Genomic DNA, 12,522 nt, shown 5'->3' with positions numbered 1-12,522 from the left:
AAATAATAATAATAATTAGAGTTATTATTTAAGCATGCAAAGAGGCCACAATGTATGAATTATGGCCATTTTAAAAACATGATCAGTCAACAGGAACAGACCCAGATAAGTGAGGAAATCAGCCAATAAGGGCATGACGTTCCATGAGAAAAATGTACTTTATTGCAAAATGCAACAGAGTAAGGAGAGGAATTGAAAATAATTTGAAAATAGAACTTCTGCAAAGAAAAAATAGAATAAGAATAATTAAAATTTGTTGTCTATAAAGGCAGTAGATATTATTTGGAAGAATACAACACAGACACACATGCGTGCATGCGAGCGCACACACACACACACACACACACACACACATACACACCCATAATCATGTGCAGACCATGAATCAAAGTCTAACACCTCCATTATGGTTGACAGCACACTTTCCAGCTGGAAGAGGCAATATTTTCTTTTTAAAAATTTTCTCTATGCTGAGACTCACTTCCACACATTTTTATTGGGCTCAGAGAGAAGATTAGTCAGAATCAAGGTAGGATCTGAATTATAGGGCAAAATGCAGGTAATGATTATAAATTGCTTATATTAAATTGGCAGAAATGCAAGTCTTCCTCAGGACCCTCGCTACCAAGCAATACTCATAAACACTCTACCCTTCTGCAAAGGAAGGCGGAATGTAGACTCCAGCTCCTGTCAATGTGGAGTTAGAACTTTTCTTCCAATTCTTACATAGAAGACACAGAAAACAGCTCAAAGTAAAATCCCATCTTTATAATCAGAGTTTGGGGCCTGAGATTCAGCTACAGGGCTTCAATGTGACAGGTCCAGCCATGTCTTCATCTCCCAAATGAAGAGTCCACTAGTGGCACAGAGCAGAGAAATGTTTATGATATAGTACTGGCATTCTCCACCAGGGAAGAATCAAAGTAAGCTTTTCAGACTATTTTCTGGGGTCAGATATGAGCTTAGGCTTAAATAGAGGAAATACAGTGGATGGAGGGAAGTAAACAGTGCCAGTTAATGTGTGGCCTGTGTGATCATTACTCTGATCTGCCAGGCCTTTCCAGAAAAGTTGTTACTTCTGTCATTACTTGAGGAGATGAGTTTGGATTGAATGGATGATTATTTCTGCTCCAAAGTGCAGCCACATAATCATAGAGAACTGTTTTTATGTGAGAATACTATTCAAGGAGTCTGGTTATAAAGATTTAAAAGCCTAACCAAATCAGAAAACACAAGACAAGAATAAAGCTATAAGAAGCCTGGTTAACAATTACACTGGTGAATAAAAACAGCATAGACTGTTAATTGATCTTTTCATGTGTGTTATATATTATAGGTGAGATCAGGTTACTACAGGGCTAAAACAGAGTAAACTTATTCATCATGTCATTTGAAACTAGACTGTTTGAGAGGTGTGGCTGTTATTTTTCTTAACCCTGAATTCTCAGGAGGTCATTTAAATAGCTTACTTTAAGCTTTGTGATATGTAACTTTGCTGTACATAAGGTTAGAATTTGATTTTTAACATGGTCTTTGAGAGCTAAGTCAAAAACAATTACTTCTTTCTTACAACTTTTTTTAACAATATGAGAAATTATATCAAAACTATTTAACCTATTTAATGCACACAATTTATACAAGTAGACAATGTTGTTATTCTCTGTTTACAATATGGCTAAAAATACCATTTATATAGGTAACAGGCAAAATGTCTACTTAAATAAATTGACTCTGGAGTCTGCGTATTTATCACCATAGTTATCTGCCCCCATAGGGAGTTGGCTGCTCTTTCTCAATAAAGAAAACATATAAATGGCCAGGCTATATTTATGAATTGGAAATAAACTATGTATAGGCAGAAGACCAGGATAAACACTAAATATATAAATTGCTCAGAAGTTCATTAACAAATACACCTGTTGACAGCAGTAGAATATGCCAAAGAAGTGAGATGAAAACTCACTGTGAACACAGAAACCAAGTTGTCTCCTAATTTGCCCATTGCTACTGTGCATTCTGTCATGTTTCCTAATTTCTATGCATTTCTAGTTCCTAATTTTCTAATTTTTTCTCTATGTTCCTCTGCCCCCATCCTCAATCTTGCCTCCTCATACCTCAGCTATCAGCTTCGTGGTATTCATTTTACTCATTCATCATAATTTAGCTTGTCTAAAAAGTTGCACATACCATTTTTTCAACCCTGTATATACCATACTTTAGTGAATACATTTGTATACACTTTCATATAACTCCTAATTATAATTAATATTCAGGTACTTTCTCCTTTAGTATATTTTGTTTCTATTTAATGTGTGTGTACAATTTTATAAGTCAAATTTAAATAAAATACACTTGCATTGAGCATATTATGAGTAGATAATCATTGTGGCATGCATTCATGTTTTCATTAATTCATGTTTTTGAGAAATGTTCACTGGCCAATTCTATTTTGATTAAGGAAAATGGTTCCATGAGACTTGGTTAATAGAAGCAATAGGACACGCACACACACACACACACACACACACACACACACACTAACACACACACACACACACACACACACACACACTTTCCAGTTCTGGAGCTTGAACTCAGGACCTGAGCACTGTCCTTGAGTTTTCTCAAGACTAGAACTCTGCCATTTGAGGCACAGCACCTCTTCCAGCTTTTTCTATATATGTGGTACCGAGGAATCAAACCTGGGTGTTTGTGCAAGCTGGGCATGCACTCTGCCATTAGGCCAAACTCCCGGACTTTTTTTTTTTTAACAGCACTAGGTCATCATTCCCCCCAGAGGTCCTCCCCAGTTCACATTCTAACACACACCATGCAGTGCACTATACTTGTATTTGAATGCAGTGTAAAATTCACTCTCATTTTCCAATAAACTCTACTAGTACCGCCACCTTCTGTTCAAAAGAAGTGTTGTTTTATAAAGGCAAAAACTTTCCAGAAGTTACATTATAAGCAAGGGCAGTGGTGTGTTTGCTCATGTTCCCACATAAATGCCAACTATAAATGAGTTAAAGGATATCCTTTGAGAATCATTTCTTAGGAGATTTTAAAATTTAAATGTATTTGATGACTCAAAGAACATGACAACTTCCCCCCCCCATAGTATTCCTAAAATTATAAAGTCATTGAGCCATAAAGGAGCCAGTACTACTCAAAATCTTATTTTCCAATACCTTGACTAAAGTTATTTTCTTCCATGATAGGATTAGGTTACATAAACAAGTAGAAAGTTAAAGAAGGAGAAAGGGGAACACATACAGAGACAGAGACAGAAACACACACACAAACACAGAGAAAGAGAAGATTAAATTTAGGAAAATGAGAAGAGGAAGGAGAAAGCAAGATAGGAAGAATAAGACTAGTTATTCATTAGATCTGGAATGTTAATTGTCTAATATACTGACTTATTTGTTTGGTTTTCATAATTGTCCTTGCTATATAAATTTTGAGATAAGATTGCCCAGTTGCAATAGGAAGAGTGGTATGATAAAATTAGCTGTACACACACTTACAATTTTCCATCTACAGGCTTCCAATCAACATAGCTATCCCCACTTTTTTTTTACAAAACAGCTGTACAAAGTGTTCATAATTTTTAAAATCTGGTTATATGGACAATGTTTTTGATAAGTGTCACACTGATTCTTTTTAAAAGAATGGATATAGTAGTCCTTTAAATGCCTCTCTACTTGTTTGTTTACTTATTATTTATTTGCTTACTTATTTGGTGCTACTGGACTTTAAACTAGAGCATGGGATTTGCTCAACAGCCTCTCTATCTACCTGAGCCATACTTACAGTCAATTCTTTTTCTTTTATTAGTTTTACAGTCTTGCATTTTTGCTGAGGCAGTCTGAGAATATCATCACTCCAGGTAGCTGGCATCACAAACATACAACAACATGCTTAGTGACTGAGATAGGATCTTCACCAATTCTTTGCCTGGGCTGTCCTTTATCCATGAACACACTGGATCTCTACTTCCTAAGGTTTTCATTACAAGCATGAGCCATTTTTGCTGGACTTTCTAAAGACAGTTTCACTATGTATCACAGGCTACACTTGAAATTGTGATTCTTTCCAGTCTCTTCAGTACTGCGATTATAGTTGTATACAACCCTGCCTGGTATTCTTACTCCCTTTAATCGTTAGAATGATTCTGAATCATTTTATGAATTATATTACTTTTGTTATCCCTTCCCAAATATTACATTGGCTACTTGAATATTCTTAGCATAGAGAGAAGATATTGATAGTTCATTTCCAATAGCTACTTGTCTTCTCTGAATGTTCTCCTTTTATCTTCTAGGGAGGCAATTCATGTACAATGCTTTACACAATGCACACACACATCATACCTTGTGCAGGATACTTCAAATATATACAATTTGGGGATGCTGGTTGTAACTCAGTGGCAAGATGCTTGCCTGCATACGTGAGGGACTTGGGTTCAATCCTCAGAACATACATACATTTACATATATATTCATATATACAAAATAGACACAAATTGTTTATGTTTATTTCTTAGAGTTAAAGAAGTTAAAGCAATGACATAAGATTTATTGATGTAAACAGAAATATAAAAGAAAATAATTTGGGGGGAGAGAAAGTAACTTAGGGCACTTGGTACATGAATGTGGTTATTGTACATAACTCACCATGTCAAGTTGTCCTGGTTTTGTGGGGCTTTCCTGGCTGTGTTCATTTCTCAGCCTTGTTATGTAAGATGATGATTTTGTCAGTTTTAAAGAGTATTCATGTGAAAGGGTATCAATGTATGTGAATTAATGCACTATCTATCTGGCAAATATCATGTAACCCTTCTATTAATTACGATAAAAAATATATGAAAAAAAGAGTATTCATGCGATATTCTGCCTGTCATCCCTGTTTGGAACTGGACACCTGACTTTTCTCTGGAATGTACTGGTTAATAGAAATTTATTGCATCATGTGAAGAGTTCATTTGCTCGCCACCAATCTGACCCTGACCTTGATTACATGGATAGTTCTCTCCATCTTGTGCTGTATGTGAGAAGCTGTATTATAATTGTTTTCATTAACATTTATAATTGTATATTTGAACATATAACTGTGGCTCTTCTGTGTTTATCTACCATCTTAATTTCCTTTTAAAATTTAATTCTTGTTTTTATAATTCACCACAAAGAGAAAATACTAATTACAAGTAGCTAATATTACAGAGAATATACTGGTACTAAAATAATGGTCAAAATAAAACAATGTGGAACAAAATTAAACATGCAAACAGGATTGCCAGGTAGATTAACTTATTTCTATCTGGTCTTTCTATGTGTAGCAGGCACTATTTGCATTTCTAGTTGAAGATTTCTATAAAAGAGCTAAGGATATAGATCTGTAATATACAAACTGATCATAGGAAATGTCTACATTTCCTCCACCAGTAATTTCAAGTAAGCTTAGATTATTGTGTTGACAATTTTGGCTAGATGAGGTGAATAGTACATGAAGACTGTGCTATTATTGTAAATTTAATAAGTAAGATTGGGCCTGGGAAAATTTCCTTTTCCTTATGTGAAACAGTAAAATGATAATGTGGCCATAGTGGAAATTAATAATAGCTCTTCCAGGAATGGTTTTCAAACCTCACAATAGTTCCTGTCATTGTTGCTAAGAAAATGGACCAGAATAAATGTATAATCTATGAGCTATTCCATCAGTACCATGTCACTGGGCACTATCTCCCTAGAACTTACCCAATTCACAGGTGCATTTAGGATAGCTGGTTTTACTTCCTACAACCGCAGCAGTAGAAGAATTGCTGTTTTTTCTCATACTTGACTCTTTTTCTGTTTAGTGTGGCATTCTGAGATATAGTTTAGTATCACATTCATTTTTCTGCAGAAAAATACTGCAGTTGAAGCAAGCTAATGTACATACAATCAATGCTTTGAAGGCTTTTAATCACACTTTCTTCCTGTACAGATCAATTGCTCATGAAGGTATCCAGTTACTTCCCTCAGAGTATATTTGGGAATCGCATTAAGCTAAGAGAGCTTGATATGGCCACCTGTTTATAACTACATTATTTATGACAAAATTCCTGTGTGCATCAAATGCTGCTGCAACAGAGATCCCAGCAGACCTTGGCTCACTGCTCTTAACATGCATGGTAGTACAATCTTTGTGTGCACTTGAATTCCCATTTTCTTTTTGCAAAAAGAAATGTAAGGGCACAACAATGTATTTGATGTTCAGAAGAATAATAGATATATGAGAGATCAGATGTTTTATCTCTTTCTGAAACATAAAAAAACCCAATACATTTATTTTAAATAAGTGGACCAAACTATTGTGGAGTCTTTTCCTATAGATATCACATCTAAAGATATTTAAATCAATTGAAAAAATAAATAAAGGGTTGTCAAACACAATTGATAGAACAATTATAAAATTTTATTCAGTAATTTATTTAGCATTTTAGCATTTATTCAGAAATTTATATATTTTGTGATCAAAGAATTGTCTTATTCACATTGCAGTATTTATTTTCATGGATTCATGATAATTTCATACAACTCAGTCATTTAGGGATATTGGAGACATATTTGTTGTATGAAAAGTAAAGTTAAAACAGAGCTAAGAACTACTGTCTGTAATATTCCTGGGAAGATAAGGAGTCATGCAAATAAGATGATTCATTAGACATCCAGACTATCTATTATCACTGTAAAAACATTCATGTATAAATAGCAGATGATATGGGATTACTGTAAAGAAGGTAGATTTTGGGTCAATAGTTTGAATCTTTACCTGGATACTTTGAGAAAGGACTTTAGATGTTACATGAGTAGTGCTGCTTAATTGTTCTTAATTCGGGACAGCCTAAAGAAGACAACACTTAATCTACTTTTGGTCACTTACTGGCTCAATTGGCTGCCAGTATCCCTTGTTTCATTATGGGATGCTCACACTCCAAATCCAGGGTCCCAATAGAGTGATGAAATGAGAAAGGACTAGTCACTTGACTAATTAAGTCACTTAGCTAAAGAAGAACTTACCTAGCTCTTCTGTTTTGCACTTACCTTTATTTGTGGGTAATTTCTGACTTAGTTTTTAAATGTTCCAGATGAATGAAAAAACTTCTACTATAATTGTATTCTTTGTACATTCTCTTTTTCTAGGTATTTTCCTTACTGTGAAATTTTCCCTAAAGAAAGAGGGCAGAGAGACAGAGAAAGAGAGAGAGAGAGAGAGAGAGAGAGAGAGAGAGAGAGAGAGAGAGAGAGAGAGAGAGAGAGAGAGAGAGAGAGAGAAACAGAGAGAGACAGAGAGAGACAGAGAGAGAGACAGAGAGACAGAGACAGAGAGTCAGAGACAGAGAAAGAGAGACAGACAGACAGACAGACAGACAGACAGAAACAGAGAGAAGAGGGGAAAGAAAGACAGAGAAACTAATACATCTAATAGATTGGAACTGGACTGTGTTTGATATCCTGGTCTTGCTACTTGTGAAGATTATCCCTTAGAAAGCTTCTCAAAATTTTTTTTCATATATTTTTTTATTGTAATTAATAGAAGGGTTACATTATATTCACCAGATAGAAGGTGCATTAATTCACATACATTGATACCTTTTCTCATGTCTTGGTCCCCATTTCCCTCACCCCACCCCCACCCCTCATCTTGTTTTCCCCCCTTCCCTATCCAATTTCAAATAACCAAATACAAATATATCCAATATATCAGATAACAAAGTGAGATACTGTAACACTATGAGATAACCAAGGGACAGCAAAACAGATGAGAGAAAACATAGTACATTAAGGACAACAATCACTCATCATATGGTTTTTGTTTCTATATGCAAGAGGTCCTTTCATTTAGCGTCATATTATATGGCCTTATGTGTCTAGGTTTTGCTCTATTGCAAATCTCTGCTAGGAGAGCCCAACGTTTCTACTGATTATGGCAAATGAGGGAAACCATTGAGCCTATGTTCCTTTGAGTCTGGCTTACTTCACTTAATATGATTTCTTCTAAGTCTTTCCATTTCCTAATAAGTGGGGCGATGTCATTTTTCCTGACAGCAGCATAGAATTCCATTGTGTACAAATATCACATCTTGTTGATCCACTCATCAACTGAGGGACATCTAGGTTTGTTTCATATCTTTGCTATGGTAAATAGTGCTGCAATGAACATCATTGTGCTAGTGGATTTAGTATGTCCTTGTTTCAGGATGATTGGGTAAATGCCTAGTAGTGGAATTGCTGGGTCATAGGGGAGCTCCATGTTTAGTCTTTTGAGGAACTTCCATACTGCTTTCCATAGTGGTTGAATGAGTTTGCACTCCCACCAACAGTGTAGTAGTGCCCCCTCCTGGCCACATCCCCTCCAGCATCTGTTGTTATTAGTTTTCTTGATCCTGGCCATTCTAACTAGACTGAGCTTCTCAAAATTTTATATGTTTGTAATTTTAAAAATCTACAAACAGCCATTTCCTATGTGATAATTCTTAGAATAAGGCTGGGGCCAATAGTTAGCTCAATCAGTTATATCTGTTACTACTACTACTCTACTACTACTACTACTACTACTACTACTACTACTGCTGCTGCTACTACTAAATTATTAATTATTGTGTGATACTGACTTACTAGACAGGTGTTCTACCTCTTGAGCCACATTCAGTTCCTTCTATTTAGTTGTCACTTAGGGTCTTTGTTTTTTGGGCTAGCCTGGACTAAGATCCTCATACTTATCAGCTTACCTTCTGTATAGCTGGCATGTCAGGCATGAACCACCAGGTCCAAATGTCTTGATTGAGATGAGATGCCAAGGACTTTTTTCCATGTTGGTCTCAAACTTCAGTTCTCCAGGCTGCATTTCCTGATTCGCTTGGAGCCACAGCACTAGATGTTTCCATTGCATTTAAAACTGTTTAAAGTATGTTTAAAAATCAGAAATAAAAAAGGACAAATTGATATAGGGCCACATTCAAATAGTGTACCACAGTATTAATTTGCATGAAGCAAAATTTTAATAATGAACTATAGGTAGTAAAATTCTAATTTTTATAAAATGATGCTTTTGAATATTTTGCCAATGTATAGAACCCTGAGTAAGCTCCCTTACTTTGCAGAATTACTAAGGGAATTGAAGGAAGTTTGCCTAAGTATTGTAAGTCCTCAATTATGATTCTGAATGAACGCATTTGTGTTTTAAATTCTACTATACAAAGTTCCCAAAGTGACATAAAATTGTAAAAGAAAAACAAGCAAGGCTCATTGTGATTAACAGGTTGTATTTATTATTTAATATAGAATTTAAATAACAGAATATATTGTAAAATGTTTTGCTAAAAATAAATCTTTGATACAACATTTGGAAAACATAATTTCAAAGGAAAAGCAATCATTTTCAAACCAAAATCACATCTGTAGCCTTTTGGGAATTTAGGGAAACAAATTATAATTTCAGCCAGGTATCTGAAGAAATATCCATACTAAAGCATTCCAAAGACATGAAAAAGTGAGAAGCTTAGAAGCACCAGCTGTCAACATGTCACTAAATCAACAACAAATTCTCCCTGGTTCCCTCAGAGAATGGAGACTAGAGAGAGGAAAGAAATATTTATGGGTAATAAAACAAACCCTAAACCCTGTCATTACATTTACTTTGAAGATCCTCTAAAGGCATTTTGGTAAAGTTATTAAAAATTTTGGGAGTAAAAATAGATTATAATTGTTAAGGCTCAAGATCATGCATTCATAACAAAATACAATTATCAGTATGGAAATGTCACTAAGTGTCATATGAATCAACAGTGCACAGATTTTCTTTTTGAATCCTTTAGCAGTTTCTAGGCACGATGTAGTGAGCTTTCATACAAATAGAGTAAATACAGTTTAATATATATCACTACACTTTTATTAACTAATTCAACAAACAACTCTTTGTGATCAACTTCTAAAACGTTCAATAGGCACAACTCGTGTTTAGGATTCGAAAATTTCTTAAACTTACAGAGTATATATCCATAGTTGAAAAACAAACAAAATAAAACCTGAAAAGAAATGACCAAGTGAAAACTAATTTCCACCAACTACTCTTATAAAACAATATTTTACATGTTTATCTTCTAATACATAGCTATCATATTTAAATGATCACTTCTGTTTTCTTTAAGCAAAGTAGTAGAAAGTATAGAAAGTAGTACTTAAAGTGGCTCATGACCCAGATAAATCCCAAACATACTGATAGCTCAATTCTAATTGATATTATAACGTGCTTTACACAGATCATATATACTGTTATAATATGGATGTATAGTAAGATATTCAGTTTTTCCATGAGTTAGTGCTCAAGTGTATTAACATACCTAGTTCCCTAATTACTTTATGCATACTAATTTAAAGTAAAACACATAAATGTGAAACAAAAGTAAAGAGAAGAAAAACCAGGAGTCCAAGAACAATGAAGCAACATTACTATCACTAGAAAAGAAAAAAAAAAAACAAAAAGAAAACACAGGGCTTCACATAATTATTTTCAAATATGGTTTTGATCAGCCCTTGTGTTTGAATTCAAAGGCACTTTCTAAAGAAGGACATGATATAATTGACTCATTTTGTTACTACCTTGAGCATTTGTTTTGGCCAGTTTTGGATTTAATGGCCCATATCAGTTCACTATTTTTCCCTTTCTAACAATTATTAAAGATAAGTAGTGGAACAAACGAGTTGATTTTCAACAAAACAGTTCATGAATATAGTGAAACTTAATGATCCATTTTACTCATTTCATCATTTTCCACATTCTTCCCAACACTACCATTCCCTCAGTTTTCTTAAGTTTGTAGCTGTGCATTAAATTTTCTTTGCATTGTTACCTCTTTCCTCTCTTTGTCTACTCTTCTTCCCTTGATCTCCTCAATTCCTAATACTTGTTTCTCTGGTGCTATTTTGTTGGATTCTGAGTTTATTTGGTTGGGTTATGACTTTAAAACCTAAAGTCACATTAAGAAAGCACTCCTGTATTTGTAAGCCTTAGCAATGGTGACTTGAAGCCCTTTAAATTAGACATGAAGAGGGAAGGCTGTCTTGTTACTAATCTTTACCATCAGAACAGCTATCCTTCCAGCTAACTCAGAATAAACACTGCATGGGCAAAAGGCAACTTTAACATACATTTACTAACTCAACTCATTCCCTGTTGGGGTTGTCTTTTTTCTTAAAGATTAGTTAGACTAAATGATAAACATTTAAAAAATGAGTTTGGGATGGAGACTTGGGAACATAAGCTGTGCATTGATAGTTGGAAGATCACTGATTGTGGTTTCTTCCCTCTCTGACTTTTGCTTTCATTTCTTAATGAAATATTTACATTTGAGGATAAATGAAGAAAGCAACACAGAAAAAAGTGGGATTATATCTGACTTTGCACACATGACTTTTCCTTAGCTTTTTCAAAATGGACATCTTCTTTGGCAGCTTGAACATCCCTGTTGTCCTCAATTTGAATATCTGATGTATTTTTTTCACTTTGCCTCAAGCGGTAACTTTTATAAGCACGTTGAATGATGGTGGCTGAAACTGCTTCTTGTTTACGTTTCAGAGTAGTTGTAATTGGTTCATATGTAATTTTGAAAGGGTTGGCTGACATAAACCCAGACTCAATCTCTGAAAGGACTTTCTCCATCCTCTCATCTTTTCCCATAACTCTTTTTGTAAGAGCAAGGAGGATGTCAAGGCAATGGATTCTGTCTCCCACAGCCATGGGAAGATCCAGAGACACAAGCTGTCCTTTGTTTGGTTTTGCCATGAAAAGAGGAGGATCAAGAGAAGCTGCAAAATCTGAAAGCTTGCTAGAATCTATATACTGGGTTCTGTCAGGATCAAACCTCTTCCATACCTGAAAGAATTTTCTAAAGTCATCTTCACTCAAAGTCCTGGCTTTTTTCTTAGATGCGATATTTATAAACTCCATGACCACAACAATATACATATTAACAATGATCATCCACGCTATGAGGATATAACTGACAAAGTAGAAAATCCCAACAGAGGGGTTCCCACAGTCTCCTCTAACCTGAGTCCCGGGGTTAATTTTATCAGGATCACAATCAGACCATTCACTGTTGAAAATGGCATGGAGCATCCCATCCCACCCGGCCAGTATGGTCACTTGAAAAAGACAGAGCATACTGCTGCCAAATGTTTCAAAGTTGGACACATCATTAATTCCAGCTTCTTTTTTGACATAGGCAAAGTTGTACATGCCGAAGATGGCATAGATGAACATGACCAGGAAGATGAGAAGACCAATGTTCAACAACGCGGGGAGAGACAGCACGATAGGAAGCATCAAGTCATGGAACACCTTTGGTCCTACCCCAAGACGGAAGATGTGGGTGATCCGAGACAGAAGGATCAGTTGCACCAGGGAAGGAGGAACTAGGTAGTATTCTATTGTCATGGGCACCAGCAGACCTCGTGTGGAAAAGACAAAGATAGT

General features: G+C 35.2%; 1 protein-coding gene across 1 annotated transcript in view; it reads right to left on the bottom strand.

The window, feature by feature from the left end:
• Positions 1-9,970: 9,970 nt before the first annotated feature.
• Scn7a (sodium voltage-gated channel alpha subunit 7) overlaps positions 9,971-12,522 on the bottom strand; it is a 49,880-nt gene continuing 47,328 nt past the window's right edge. Inside the window, exon 24 of the mRNA XM_090342711.1 lies at positions 9,971-12,497. Coding sequence (XP_090198837.1) covers positions 11,434-12,497 — 1,064 coding nt within the window. The 3' untranslated portion in view covers positions 9,971-11,433. The remainder of the gene's footprint in view (positions 12,498-12,522) is intronic.

This window comes from Megascapheus bottae, chromosome 12, assembly GCF_031878675.1.
Source record: "Megascapheus bottae isolate mThoBot1 chromosome 12, mThoBot2.hap1, whole genome shotgun sequence".
Classification (NCBI taxonomy): domain Eukaryota; kingdom Metazoa; phylum Chordata; class Mammalia; order Rodentia; family Geomyidae; genus Megascapheus; species Megascapheus bottae.
This window is presented reverse-complemented; position numbering and strand designations above follow the sequence as displayed.